At 39.8% G+C, this 15,852-nt stretch overlaps 1 protein-coding gene across 1 annotated transcript; it reads left to right on the plus strand.

Moving 5' to 3' along the window:
- Positions 1 to 9: 9 nt before the first annotated feature.
- On the plus strand, positions 10 to 14,616 carry LOC131968239 (inter-alpha-trypsin inhibitor heavy chain H3-like). Its single transcript, XM_059329032.1, has 21 exons — positions 10 to 1,568; positions 4,219 to 4,254; positions 4,393 to 4,416; positions 5,713 to 5,870; positions 5,948 to 6,052; positions 6,139 to 6,301; positions 6,620 to 6,730; positions 6,820 to 6,948; positions 7,231 to 7,347; positions 7,434 to 7,602; positions 9,361 to 9,486; positions 9,804 to 9,985; positions 10,108 to 10,293; positions 10,893 to 11,032; positions 11,147 to 11,307; positions 11,470 to 11,667; positions 12,370 to 12,483; positions 12,579 to 12,780; positions 13,650 to 13,825; positions 13,931 to 14,042; positions 14,152 to 14,616. The coding sequence occupies exons 1-21, from the start codon at positions 1,251 to 1,253 to the stop codon at positions 14,291 to 14,293; spliced, it is 3,069 nt and encodes a 1,022-aa protein (XP_059185015.1). The 5' UTR covers positions 10 to 1,250; the 3' UTR covers positions 14,294 to 14,616.
- Positions 14,617 to 15,852: the final 1,236 nt, after the last annotated feature.

The following is a 15,852-nucleotide window of genomic DNA, read 5'->3' on the forward strand; positions in this document are numbered from 1 at the left end:
TTCATTTCAGCGTTTCATTGTTTCCGACATTAATTAGTTTCGACAGGAAAGATAGTAAATGTTTATACGGCCTTTGCTTTCCGATCCAATCCAATCCACTTTATTTATATAGCGTATTTTTAGCAAACACAAGGTTTCCAAATGTGAAACACAATAAATGGATAACACAATAAAAGCAAAATAAAAAAGATAAGTAGACAATAAAATGATAAAATACAATAAGATAAAACAAAAATAGAATAAAATAGATAAAATGCCCTGCCTGCACAAAATGAAATATGCATCTATACACATAAAATCACGAAATCATAAAATCAACACTCTACGTGGTGTCAAAAGCCAAAGAGAAGAGGTGGGTTTTAAGAAGAGACTTAAAATGAGACAGTGAGGAGGCCTGTCTAATGTGCAGCTGCAATTCATTCCAAAGTTTTGGAGCTACAATGGTAAACGCTCGTTCCCCTTTGAGCTTCAGCCTAGCTCTCGGCACTGTCAGGAGCAGCTGGTCAGCTGACCTGAGAGACCGGTTGGGAGTGTAAGGGTGCAGCAGCTCAGAGAGGTAAGGTGGGGCAAGGCCATTAAAGGCTTTAAAAGCTAATAAAATAATTTGAAAATTAATCCTTATATGGACGGGCAGCCAGTGCAGTAAAGTGGTTATTCTTCCTTTTCCTCTTAAGACATGTTTGACTTACAGAATAACTTATAGCTTGTATATTTTAAACCCTTGTTTAAACACACTGGCGCACCCTGCTTTTTTAATCCAAGTGTTTGTTAATGTGACAGGAAGGAAGGTGGCATTCTAAGTGGGATTTTCCACGCAGTCCAACTCTGATGACAAGGTCTGTTACAGTTCATGTGAGGTCTACTGTAGAATTCCTAAACTTCATGATACCAAATAAATGTTACTTGAGTAGTGACCAAGTGGTGAAAACATCTCCTCATGGCCAAGCAGCCTAAAAGGCTCTGACATTTTGGTGAAATAATTATAAATAAAATAAAATGAATAATAAAATAATAAATAACTACTCATTATACTTTAGAATGATATAATCAACCACATTCTTATCTCAATTTGTGGAATAGATCATATAATGGAAGAGAAAATGCTAAGATAGAGCATGCAGTAAACACACACACACAAACACACACACACACACACACACACACACACACACACACACACACACACACACATTGTATAGTTGTATAGGTAAACCCTGAAATGAACCACAGGATAAACAAGTCTTGACTTGATGAGCGTAATTCCAGTCAATGTAATCTTCCCACACACCAGTTTATGGGAAACTACACACACTGACTCACACAAACATAAGAGGGTCCCTCCTCCTGAGCGTGTGTGTGTGGGTGGAGTAAAACTCCTGTGGGAAGACTTGAGCCCCACATGCCTCAAATTCCCTCCACTCTTGTTTTCAGCCATACCAGGGCAGAGGCTCTTCTGTTTCCCAGCCATGCCTGCGCTGTGGAGATTCATGCTGTTTTGGATTTGTGTCTGCATCTGGCTTCCAGCTCAGGGAGCTCTGGTCGTTTCACGCAAAGGTGCTCTGACGCAGGTATGTGCGGCATTTGCATGTAAACAAATGTCTGTTTTGTTAATTTCTATTGCTATCTTACACCTCATTAGGGATCAGTACACACATTGTTTATAAAAGACTGTGTCTACAGTTGTAAGAGTTGATCTTTCCCATGAAATATCCCCAGGCACACAGGAAGTGGTGTGCTTTGCATGTCTGGCAGCAGCAACAGTGTTTTCCCGAAAAAAAGGAATAAAAGAATATCTGTTTTGAGGGCATGAGGCTGATAAAAAAAAAAAAACAGAAAACAACCAACTGTCTCTCCAAATCATTGACAGCTGCAAGGAAATATTCTTTTAAACTGTTATTTGAATGTCAATGCCAATCTGTTTGTTTGGGGGGTGTAAAACTGGTTAAAGAGATACATTTAACTCCCATTATATTTAACATACAGACTTCCAAATAAACTTGAGTAAGCAAAATATTTGATATATTCTCCAAACATTTTTAGTTATGTAATACATTTCATTTGAAAAAAACAAAATAGAAGTTGCAGTTAAAATTCAGTTTATACTTTTCTTTGATAAAAATTACAGCTTACCATCATTTGATTCTGGTAATATTTAGTTTTCAATAATTCATCATTCATCCATTCATCATTTCAGTGAACATTATCTGTGTAATATTTATATGGTGAAAGCAACAGGAGTCATTCAAATTCAACGCTTAATTTTAACACCTGGTGCGACGGTGTGCAGCTCGTAGCTGGGTGATGCTCTAAATCATGTGACTGTTGGCTCCTCTGGATTTGCTTGAAAAAAGAAATAATTCAAAAAAACAATAAGTATACAAATCTAAATCTAAGGGTCTATGCCGACCCCAATGTACCCTGATATAGGTATGTCCCTCTGTTGTTTTTGTATACACATCAAAAAAATATGAAACAGAAAGACACAACAAAATGCAATTTATGCATTTTTTTGCCTTGCATTGTTATGCAAAATATAATATTATTTTAGTGGGCATGTGGTTGTGTCTACTTCTCCGTCCTCTCCGAGAGCAGACTGCACGCTACAGTGACTCACTAACACCTCTGGAGCCAACAGTGGTATTACAAGACAGGCAGCCGACAGTTAGCTTGTTACTACGCTAACTTCAGCAGATATCTTTGCAACACGATATATAGACGTCACTTCTTCTTTCTTTTTTTTTTGACGTCACTTCTTCACATTCTGTTCATAATTTTTGTTTATTTTATGAACGTTTTGAACAAAAAAAATATTGGCCAATCCAGCCAGCAGACACCAAATTGGACCAAGACTACCAAGCAGGGGGTCCATACCCATCTCTGACCTCAGCCTTTATTTTGATTTCAGCTACACAGCTGTAAAGTTTCATGACTGCAACTTGCACAGTTATGATGTTACCATGTTGTCAAGATATGTCCACAGACAGACAGATAAACGCTCACTTGCCACTTTATTAGGTACACCTGTTCAACTGCTTGCAACGCAAATATCTAATCAGCCACATCACATGGCAGCTACTCAATGCATTTAAGCATGTAGATATGGTCGCGACAACCTGTTGAAGTTTTAGTGCATCAGAATGGGGAAGAAAGGTGATTTAAGTGACTGAACCTACTGGGATTCTCACACACAAACATCTCTAGGGTTTACAGAGAATGGTCCCAAAAAGAGAAAATATCCAGTGAGTGGCAGTTCTCACCTCTGAACACACGTCCAACCTTGAAGCAGATGGGCTACAGCAGCAGAAGACCACATTGCCACTTTATTAGGTACACACTTCACCTAATAGTGAATAGTGGCAGGTGAGTGTATAAACACCTGGCAAAAATGTCTCCAGCTCAATTTTGTATGTCTGTCTCCTTAAAAAGGGCTAATAGACGATCCCCACCTACCCATTCATTAGCAAACTCAATAAACAGTTCCATCTATTAAAACTGTAAAGGCTGGAGGTGCTTTTGAGTGGGGTCAAAGACACTGGTATTTTTAAATTGGACTCATTAAAACAGAAACAGAAAACAATATGTATTAGGAACAAACTGATTTGCAAAGTCATGAAAATTTTAAATGCACCCATTAACGAAAAAGCAAAGACACCAGATTTTCTACTGCACTGGGGCTCAATAGACCAGCATGCAAGAAATAATTGATTTAAATTATTTCTTCTCCACACCTGTCGTAATTCCTTTGTCTGGTTATGGGTCCACACCTTGACTCCCAGACGTGCGGTCTGTTAATGCTTGCGTAATATTTTCGAAAAACTTGTTCTACAAGACATTTTTGTGAAGCATAAAAGAGGACACTTCAATAAGAGATCATGTTTCTTATATCACAGACATGGATGCTTCAGATAGGGAGTATGTTTTGTTGCATTGTTGGAAAGGTGTAAAATATTACTTATTGGAAACATTAAGGGAAACATCTGATGGAAAATAGTCATAATTTGGTACACATGGCTACACGGTGGAGTACTTACTTCTCTCACAGCAAGAGGGCCATAGTACACCTGTCCAGGCTGTACCACCTCTCACCCATGTCAGCTGGGATTGGCTCCAGCCCCCTACGACCCGAGTTCAGACAAGCAGTTCATGGATTCATTTTGATGCACATAACTCCAATCCTGCAGTTCTTTTCTCAATAACCATGCACTTGTTGTGTTCTAGGAGACCAAAGAAGCGATGGGCCCAAGGTCAATTAAGGTACTCAGCTTAAAATTCTGACTTACACTATGTTGTGTTTATATGTCACTAATTTTTGGTTTCACACTGGAACAGAACTCAAAAAGGTTTGGCGGTGAAAATACATTTACATATTTGTTGTCTCTTTTTCATCAACAGAAAAGGAGCACAAACTCTGCAAACGTAAGGAGACAATTTTGAGATTATTGACCTTTCCTATCAACATGTCATTTATACCTCGATGTTAATGTATTATTAGGAAAGTAATCGTGAAACCTGGATATATCAATTCAATACACACAGGACTATTGTCAAGTTGACTGGAAACTTCTATCTCACAGTAGTGGTATTGTTAGTGTTTGCAAAATGAGGTCCACACTTTATATAAACATCATTGCTTCCAGATGTCGCTCATCCCCCTGCGGTGTCCATTGCCATATTTCTTTACTTTTTGCTTTGCTGGAGACGATCAACATGCTGGAAGTGATTTTTCCATCTGTGTTTTATTCCTTTCTCTAAAAGGTTAATCTTGTATAATGTTTACATAACAGTGACCTCTCGGTTTTGCGACAAATAATTTGGGGACACTTCTCATGACATCTGATCCACAATTCAGTAGAGTAACACCAACAAGCAGCCAGTTCTCTTGGCCACTGGTCTTGCTATAATATGAGGCTTTAAACTTTTCTGGGTATGATATGTTCATGTTTATGCCGTTCAGACAGCATTTTACTCAACAGAACTACACATTTTCCCCTTTCTTTGTCTTGTCCGGTGAATGTTTGGGCAACAACGGGAGAAAAACCCAAATGCAGAGAGGCCAAGCAGACAGCAAACATTCAGTAATTTCTTAACAACAATGAAAATACAAAAGTTGATTGGTATGGGTTGCACATCTTAACAGAATTGAATTACATCCATTGGAAACAGGAATGGGGCAGACAGGCAGGCACAGGTACAGATTCTAGGTAACTGATGTAACTGATGTATCAGATTCTTGAAAGTGATAAAAACCCATTCTAGACAGTGCAACCTTTATTGTATGTTCAACTGTACACAGTCCTGTCATTGCTGCATTTCGTATATCATGATTACCTGCAAAGGTGAAATGCTGCCCCCCATTTTTGTGGGGATGTGGTCAGTAATTAAAAAATGCATGTGCAAGTGATTTTGTTGCCTCAGAGGTTAACTTTGGAAAGCAAAAATGTATGCATTTATGTCGGATAGTTCCTTATGCATTCATGCCTGATGAATGCATAAGGATAAGTGGCACTGAACTCAAGCGTTGGCTGAAATAGGGGCTGCTGAGATGATGGTTTTCAGAGGCAGACAGTATCTGTGAAACTGCCCCCACATCTGTGAAACTGCCACATAGTTATTTTCACTACCAGAAATTATGAAGGAACAAGGTAGCTTGGCTGCAGGTATGTGACAAGGGGGGAAAGGGGACCAAGTGTCACGCCCTGTCCATCCTTTCAGATGATGGAGGTGTACAGTGTGAAAGTGGACTGCACTGTGACGTCTCGTTTCGCCCACACCGTCATGACCTCCAAGGCTCGGAACAAAGCAAACGTTTCCCAGGAAATCTTCTTCGAAGTTGAGCTGCCTAAGACCGCCTTCATCGCCAACTTCAGCATGTCAGTCAAAACTACATATGACAGTGAGCATGGATCACCTCTTTCTCTACCTTTACAGATGTCTTTGTTCCTCACAGGGAAATTGAAGGACAGGTGTATGTTGGGGAGGTGAAGGGGAAGGAGAAAGCAAAGAAACAGTATGAGAAGGCTGTTTCCTCTGGACAGACTGCTGGACTGGTCAAGTATGTTTTACTGAAAGTGTTACAGTTGCGTTGAACCTGTGGTGGTGTCAACAACACATTGACGTAATACATGTGCATCATTACAGGGCTTCAGGAAGAAACATGGAGACGTTTTCTGTGTCTGTCAACATCGCAGCCAAAAGTAACGTGTCATTCATTCTGACCTACGAGGAGCTCCTTCAGAGGAAACTGGGCCAGTATGAGATTCTGACTCGAGTTAAACCCAAACAACCGGTGCAGGAGTTTCAGGTTGGACACACTCTGCTCTTTTATTTTTCCTAATTATGACAAGGTGGTCAGGAGGAGCTGGAATCTGCTGTCCAGTGTCAGGAATGCAAAATGTGTGTTAAGCAGCTAATGATGTTGTACTTTGACTCTGTGGATTCTTTATATAAATCCATGCTAAATCAAAACTTAATCTCTAGATCTTGTTCAATTCCTCTAACTCCATATCTCTGCAGGTGTTGTGCCATTCATAGTCAATAGAGGGCAGAAGTTATCTGCAGAGGCCTGATGTAATATAAAGGGAGACTGAGACTGTGTGTGTGTGTGTGTGTGTGTGGACAGATTGTTGTAAACATCTTTGAGCCCCAGGGCATTGATTTTGTTGAGGCCACTGCTACATTCCTCTCCAATGAGCTGCTCCCCCTGGTGGAGAAAACCGTCACAGACACAAAGGTAAAGGGTTACAAATATTTCTATACTTCCCTTTATAATGTTTAGGAACTTATGATGATGTTTTAAATGTAAACTTTTTTGTTTCTCAGGCACACATCTCTTTCTCCCCAACACTGGAGCAGCAGAGGAAATGTCCAGGATGTGAAGGCAACATAATTGATGGAGATTTCATCATCAAGTACGATGTGAAACGAGCAAAGGACCTAGGGGCAGTTCAGGTCAGCGGCCAACAAAGACTTTGCAGCAGCACATAAGACTCAGATATTTTCCCTGAAGCACAATATCATGATATTTAGCTGCAGGAACTTCTTTTTCTCTTTTCCCATTAGCGTCAGTGATTCTTTTCACATGAATTCTTGACTGAAATATTATTGTTGAATGAACTTTAACGTTAAATAGTATTTTACTTTTACTTCCCTAGACATGTGAAGGTGAACATAGATGTGCCCCTGTGTCATATTTCTATATTAGTCTTAATCAGATGCTATATTTCCCCTCAGATTGTAAATGGATACTTTGTGCACTTCTTCGCGCCCCCTGACCTGGCCAGAGTCCCAAAAAATGTGGTGTTTGTGATTGACAGGAGTGGATCGATGAGTGGAAGAAAGATTGATCAGGTAAAAACACTTGTTATGTAGATAAGCATCATACTCCATATTCACTGTATGTAGGTCTTTATATGTGGATTTGGGAACCTTTGCAGACCCGGGATGCCATGGTCGCCATTCTGGAAGACCTCCATGAAGAGGACAACTTTGCTTTGATCCTTTTTGATAGTTCAATTGTCACCTGGAGGGACTTTCTTACCAAAGCAACAAAGGGAAATGTGACTAACGCTATTACCTACATCAAGAAACTAAAAGACAGAGGATGTAAGAGAAAATCAAGTGGTACCAATTTTATGCCATATCTTTTGTGCACTTCCTATTTCAGATGACTAGACATCTAATTTCAATATATACATTTCACAACAACTTCTGTAACATGTCTTCTGCAGTGTGTTATAAACCTATTACATACAGTACATCCTGGGTCACTTAGGTTAATACTAATATTGTGATATTATATTATGACCCATATTTACGTTTATTGTAAAGCTGACCTCCAATAGCCAAAATAATGAGGAAATCAGGTGACCAGTGACAAAGTCCACGTGCAATTAAGTTTGGGTGGACGAATGAATCACACAATCACTTCAACCCAGGACATCGCAATTCACATTCTGTGTGAAACCAAAAGTTAATGTTATTTTAAACCTATATAATGCAATTTACATACAGTATGCCAAATATGTTACATACGTTAACATATACACAACTTATGTTACATAACAACAGCAGCGTATGTGACTGCAATAGATGGGCCATGCAGAAACCATACTTAGACAAAAGCCCCTTTCACAGTGCGGTCCCGCAAATGTCCCACTATATTGCCGGAAAGATCTGTGTCGGCCTTTCGCCTTAGGGCTTCATAATGATCCCGCAAAGGTGTGATATTCATGCCCTTTCATAGTGCAGATCTGCAAACATCCTCCCGCCCCACCCACACCCCTATCCTACGCCTTTGCCGCTTCATACCATCAGCGAGACAAGTGGGTCTGTGACCAGCGCTGTAATAGCTGCAGGACTTGATGACTGCTTGACTATGCTGGCTCCCTCCTCCCCTGTAGCATGTCATAAGTCTATTCATGTTGTGAAGTGTATTGTGTATGTGCTTATCTTGCCGAGGTTTTTTTCATTGTTTTTTCCTCCTTTCCTCTCATCGCGTTGTGCTGTATTTCTTTTCTTTCATCTCTGTCTGCCTGTCCTGTCCACCTCTATCATATTGTATGTTTGTTTTAAGTATACGTTTGGACAGGTTAATGGCTAATTTTATTGTCCTAGTACTTGTTACTCTGTGCAATGACAATAAAGGTGATTCTGAATGGGTGTCGCGGAACGAGGTGGGAGGATAGTGGGAGGAGACGATAGTCAGAGCAGCAGCAGTGCTGCGCAGTAGCACAGTGCTAATAGGCTACGCAGTTAGCTCTGTTGCATTAAAGTATGTATGTGTTCACTTAGCGACCTCCATTTGTTTACAACAACCACCGGACACTGCAAAGTTAGCGATGCCTGTTTGTTTACGATCAGCAGCACATGTACAGTTAGCATGCCAGTTTGTTTACAATAAGCGGCGGACACTGTGCACAGTTAGCGAAGGTGGCCGGAGTGAACAGTGATTTGATGATTGTCGGACCAAGTGGAATGTGTGTGTTAAAAGTCAAGCGGGACGTCAAATATCCCGCTTAGCCCGTTCATAGTGGTCCCGAAATGGCACAATGAAAGGGGCTACTGTCAGAGAATGGTCATCCTACAGGCACAGCAGTGGTATAAAAGATGCAGTACCTGATCACACAATCACCTGCACTAATATAATCATCATTCATCATCACCGCCTCGGTAGCCAAATCTGTTCTCATAAACACAATAATTAAGAGACATGTACTCTCAGGATAATGTTGCTTAATTGACTAGCGGGGATGATGACGAGCTAGCGTTAGCCTCCCACTGCACATTAGACATCGATACTTTATTTCCACTGTGGCAGGAAATGTTTATGATAATCTTCTCACTGTATTTTTTACATTTCAGCCACCAATATTAATGATGCTGTACTGAAGGCAGTGGAAATGCTAAAGAGAGAAAGAGGAAAGAAGAACCTTCCAGAGAGGAGTACAGATATGATTATTTTACTGACTGATGGGATGCCAAATGTTGGTGAGAAGTCTTAATTTGGAAGAATATAATTGTTGTGACATCATTATAATGGCACTTAAGTGACAGAAATCACTGCATATGTCAATTAATACAGTATCTTGAAATAAGTCTGACATGTAGCTAATCATATGATTTGTAAAAACAAAAACAAAAATGTATGACTTGTCGTTGTTGTCTTTTTTGGTTTCTCGTTTGCTGAACCCCTTTAGATCTATAAATGCAACCATATGATTGTCACTATAATTTAACACTTTGAAAAAGTTGACAAGCTCTTATGCTCATACATTACATTTGTGTGCCTGCATATATTCATGTAGGGGAGTCCAACACCCCAAAGCTTCAGGAGAATGTGCGCTCTGCTATCGGGGGGAACATGTCACTGTTCTGTCTTGGATTTGGAAATGATGTGGTATTCTCCTTCTTGGATGTGATGGCCAAAGAAAACAATGGACTTGCCCGTAGAATTTTTGAGGGTTCAGATGCAGCCATTCAACTTCAGGTAAAAAGAAATATATACATTTACAGCAAATATTATGTTCATGCAAGTTTAAGGATATTTGTTTCCACTTCAAGGGCCTTTATAAACATATATTACATGATTTGGAGTGTGTCTTGTTCCAGGGTTTCTACGAGGAGGTGTCCAGTCCTCTGCTCTTGGAGGTGGACCTTCGTTATCCTGACAGTGCAGTGGGCTTCTTGACCAAAAACCACTACAGCCAGTTGTTTAACGGCACAGAGATCGTGGTGGCTGGTCGGCTTAAAGACAATAACCTGGACAACTTCTTAGTGGAAGTGTTTGCTCAAGGGGTGAGGATGGACAATATGTCAGTTAAAGCATGAATAAGACCCCATCCAGTAATGGAGGTGAATAGAAAATATGTGCACTTGCTCTCATAAGAGACACTTCCTGTGATTGAATATTGAATGTGAAGAGTGAGATTGTGAATTAATTGAACAAGGTACTTTTACTTTTGCAATTTTAGAAACATCGTCCTATCTCATGGCCTCAGTAGGGATTATTAAGGATTTAATATCAGTCAGTCCACCACTAAAATATTTTAATAACAATTTTGCCGGATTGCTATGGAATTTTTAACATGCAGTCATGGTCCCCACAGGATGAATCATACAATTGATATTCATACCAACCTCAGCTGTGCTTTGTTCTAATTATTCAATGTTAGCATTATAACATGCTGAACTAGAAGGGCACTCAGAAAGTTTAGCAGGTTTATGGAAAAAGTACAACATTTCTGTAACACTTGATGGAAGTGTGTAGCATGGGCCAAAGAAGATCCTGTTCAATTTTGGAGCTGATCTGAATTATAGGGTGGATACACAAATACATTTTTATAGTCTGAAAAATGAGAAAATTAAATCTCTCTCTCTCTTAAATCTTTCTCTAGCCTAAAGAGGACTTCCTGGTGCAGGGACAGGCCAGCGTCTTAGACTTGGATGTGATCTACCCAGAACAAGAGTACATCTTTCGGAATTTCTCAGAGCGTCTTTGGGCCTACCTCACCATCCAACAGCTACTGGAGAAAAGGTTTATCATCTGAATCCTGTCAGTCAACTTTATCTGTACCCGCACCAAGAATTGAAATAAGCCTACATGCCATTTTAAAACAATCTTCTCATCTGCTTCCTTTTTATCTCACAGTGAGATTGGCTCTCAGCAGGAGAAAGAAAATGCAAAAGCCAAGGCCCTGGACATGTCCCTGCAATACAGCTTTGTCACCCCTCTCACCTCCATGGTAGTCACCAAGCCTGAAACTGAGGATGGACCAGACAGCCCTCTCATCGCTGATAAGCTGACTGAGGGTAAGGGAACAGGTCATGTTTAATAGGTTCCCAGCATGTTTCTATTAGTAAGAATAGCAAAATATGATCTGCTAAACTGGCTTGTAAACCAGAATATTCTTTTTGTACCAAAGCTTACTAACATTGTGTTGTGTGTTTCCTGTCTGTTGTCCTGTTTCACAGCCCAGCGACAGGAAGCAGAGAGAAACGGGGGTTTAAGCAGTTCTCAAGGTAGCAGTTCTCGGGGTAGCAGTTCTCGAGGTAGCAGTTCTCGAGGTAGCAGTTCTCGAGGTAGCAGTTCTCGAGGTAGCAGTTCTCGAGGTAGCAGTTCTCGAGGTAGCAGTTCTCGAGGTAGCAGTTCTCGAGGTGGCAGCTCAGATGGTAAGCTCTTCATACAGCAGTAGTTTCACTATTATATCTAATATATCAATCTATCATTGGTATGCTTTCACTCTTCCTGTCAAATCTAATTAAATGTTTTCTTACAAATTGTTACTGATGCATAGAAAATCACGTAATAAGGTGTGAGGGGTTGTTTGGGATTAAACCCCTGTAACAGCTGTGGGAACATTGACCACTGCGGGGCTCCAAACAAAGAACAAAAACCCATCTGATTCATTCCATCTCTTTGATTTTTATTGTATTTATTTGATGAATAAAAAGACAGATAAGCCTGCACTGCAGTCATAGCATACATTGAAGAATCACAGAGGATGATAACACAGTAAAGCCTGGTGACTTATTTCCATTGATTTTTCAGTCTACGATCATTCTCTCCTGCACTGGTAACTTGTACTTTTAGGATTTCAAATTAAAAGCCTTGTGATATGTATGACTGTATGCTCATGGACCTCCCATGGTTGCGATGATTCATTAGTGAATTTATAAAAATCCTATTTAAGTGGCTGCTCTTTTTTATACTGCCATTTACCGCTGACTCCTCACTACTCTTAATCGGTCAGTAGGTTGTTACAATTTTGCACAAAATCACATGGCAAAAGACATTTCTGGAAACTGGCAAGCCAGGGCAATAAACAACAACAACAATCTTTCTTTCTTTCTTTCTTTCTTTCGCTTGTGCAGCGGACGGAGATCCTCATTTCATGATAGAGCTGCCAGACAAAGACGACGCTCTGTGCTTCGACATCAATGACAAACCAGGAACCATTTTCAACCTGGTTAAAGACCCAAAATCAGGTCAGTCCTTAGTTTTACTAACTCAGTTGTTCTAAATACAGACCAGAAGTCTCTGTTCTGTGGCAAAAACCCTGTTTATTTTAATAATTTTTCAGGCTTTGTGGTGAATGGCCAAATTATTGGCAAGAAGAAAGTTAAGGAGGATGGTAACTTCAAGACCTACTTTGGCCGTTTTGGTATCGTCCACAAGAAGCTGGGGGTGCAGCTGGATGTGAGCACTCAGCATATCTCAGTTTTCTATAATGGAAAGCAGGTCAAGCTCCTGTGGTCTGATACAGCCTCTATCAAAGAAACAGAGTAAGAAGCACTGCCTTGTAAATATTTTCTAAAGTAATTGGACAGCAATACGTGTTTTAAAGTGAAATGTTTAAATTGGTATTTTGGCATTTTTTTGAAGTGGGGTTTTATCCGTAGTCAGCGCATTAACCTACAGTAGATGGCAGTCGACAGGAGCACCGGTACAGAAGCTAATTGATGTACTGCTATGAAGGGCCAGCAACAAAACAAATTACAGCTGTACATCTCCAGAAAATATGACAACTTTGAAACCCCAGCACCAGGGGTCTGATCCCGGAACGTCCATATTACCTTCCAGATCAGCAAACTTTCAGGTGCAGTAGTCTCCTTGCAGCAGGTGGAAGGACCGCAAGGTGTGCTTGTTAGTTTTCTTGGTCTGAATTTGTGAGATAACAACCGCACATACATTTTAATATGACAGCTTTAAATGAAAAGAGCTGGGAAATAAATGTGGAATTATGAAATGAAAGTCATTGAAATAAAAGGAAATTTACAAAAAGAAAAAAGTATTCCTTAAAGAAACATTTTTGTTTATTTATTGAACTATATTGAGTCATTCACATATTTATATTTCCATGTACTTAAATATTTCAGGATTTATTAATGAATTCATTATTTGTAATATCAATACCATGTCTGTACTCCTGCTTGCTTCTCCAAGTTGGGGGTGTGCAGACCACCATCTATACTGTAGTTAATAACGGACTATGGATAAGTATCTCAGACAACCCCTAAATCCAAACTATCACTTTAAATTACATTGACAAATAAATCTTCACTTTCTACATGGCTTCTGGGAATCAAAAAGAAACTAATTCAAACTTTGCTGTCAGCTATTGGTCACAACTTTTATTTTGTCTCTCCTCCAGTATGGACCTCAGGCTGAGTAAGAACAGCAGCCTGACGGTGACACTGAGGCACTCAGTTAAATTTATGGTCATTAGACACACAAAGGTTTGGAAGAGACGCCACGACCAACAGGACTACCTGGGTTTCTACACCCTGGACAGCCACCACTTGTCTGCTTCGGTTCATGGACTGCTAGGTAGATTACTGCAAGAAAAATGTCATATTACAATGCATTGGTTGTGAATCTGTTTTATATTTGTTATTCCTAAATTTACATAAATCAAGAGATATTTTCCTCCAGGTCAGTTCTATCATGGGGTTGGGTTTGAGGTGACAGACCTGCGTCCAGATGAGGTCCAAGAGAAGTTAGATGCCACCATGTACGTGAAGGGACACACAATCAACGTGACCAGGTGAATGTGACTCATAAAGTTGAGATTCAAACGTATAATGCAGGATAGATGAAAGAGAATTTCTTTTTAAATGTATACATTTTATTGTTGTTTTCTATCTCTTCCACAGACACTGGCAGAAGGACTTCAGCAGGGACGTGAAGAATGGGGAAAATATTCCCTGCTGGTTTATTAACGAAGATGGAGCAGGCCTCATTGATGGAAGAGCCTTAGACTACATTGTGTCAGGGCTTTTCAAGGCTACTTTTTGAATCTTGAAATATCAAAATCTAAGTGGCAGGCAATGCACCGGGGCCACATTATTATGGTGACAGATAGCAGATTATAGTGAGTCACAGTCTTCGTTCATATGTTACAAACAGCATAATTACAGTTTGAGCACTACATATCTTGTCTTTGTGCTGTATTCAGTTGAATGTCTCAGAGGATTTTTGCAAAATGATTTTCAAATCACTTCATTTTGTTTTTGTTACGTTATCCCAGTATCAAAACTTTTTTGGAACCTGGGTTGTAAATCTGCAGTCTTCACATACCTAATTAATGTATCTACACTTCTTTGCAATCAACAAAATATTTTTGTGTAAAAAATATTTTGCCTCCTGTCAGTGCAGCAATAACACTGTGTTTAGCCTCACACTGGGCTTTGTAAGGCTATAACTAGTTGGCATATGTGGATTGTGTGACTGTAGTGTCCCGCAAAAGGGGACCATTACACTGCTGTTTGCAAAAACCCTAGCCACATACTGTACGTCCTTGACCTTGCCAAAGTTTTTTTTTTAAATGTTACGGGTAATAACATTTAGAGTTGGAATTTATTTTTACAAAAACAGGAAAATAATAAATAAAAGAAGAATTAATACAATAATGATGATAAGCAGGCTGTGATTTACTGAAACACAGTAAAAACAAGTCAAGTAGAATGAATAATGGATTCAAGAGAAAACAATTCCGGAAAAGTGGGTTTTTAAGAGGGACGGAGTTGCCTAAGCTCCATTAGCCTTTGCGTTGAAATTACTAACAAGTCTCTGCAGGAGGATCTCAGGCTGCATTCAGACTCATCAGGGAGAGGTTAAGTTACTAAGATAATCAGGTCAGGTCAACCCTAAACATGCCTTAAAATAAATCATTAACTTTGAAAAGACATTCTAAATGTACAGGTTTTCAGTGTAGGGATGCTAAATATGTACTATGTGTGTTCTTCTGTTTGATTTTCATTTGGAGAGGTTGTATTGAGTGAGACAGGAATAGAATGAGTTACTTTAGTCTAAGGGGGATGTGATGAAAGTGGATGACAGAGATGTGAAGTTGATGAAAGCATGATTACAATTAAGGATTTTTGACTCTTATAAGAAATAATTCTTTTGACATTGGTTCTGTATATGACTACAATAAATACACATGTACACTACTTTGTGTTTCAAAGTTTTTAGGAAACAAATCAATTCAGAAAAAGAACATTATTTTCATTTCAAGTAGTCATTAAGCCCCGTGTGTCGGCTTGCTTGAGGCGTGATGGCTGGAAAACACTGAGGCAACTTTGAGGCAGGAGGTGCAGAGCCTAAACAACCCTGTCCTGATCTTCTTGATGAGCTCCCGTCTCTCTCTCTATCAGACATCATGGGAGTTGCTGGATGTGTGTCCTGTGGAGCAGCATGAGGGATTCAGTCTGCAGGTAAGGCTTGTTGGACATGGTCTGCTGAAGTCAGGTGATTGTTTTCACCTCTGGGATGTTGAAGTGGAACAGGTCAGCCTACAGCTGACACTTAATATCTTCTACATCATCATCACTGTTCACAAGAAGACCATAGTG

This window comes from Centropristis striata, chromosome 3 (assembly GCF_030273125.1).
Source record: "Centropristis striata isolate RG_2023a ecotype Rhode Island chromosome 3, C.striata_1.0, whole genome shotgun sequence".
NCBI classification, from domain to species: Eukaryota; Metazoa; Chordata; class Actinopteri; order Perciformes; family Serranidae; genus Centropristis; species Centropristis striata.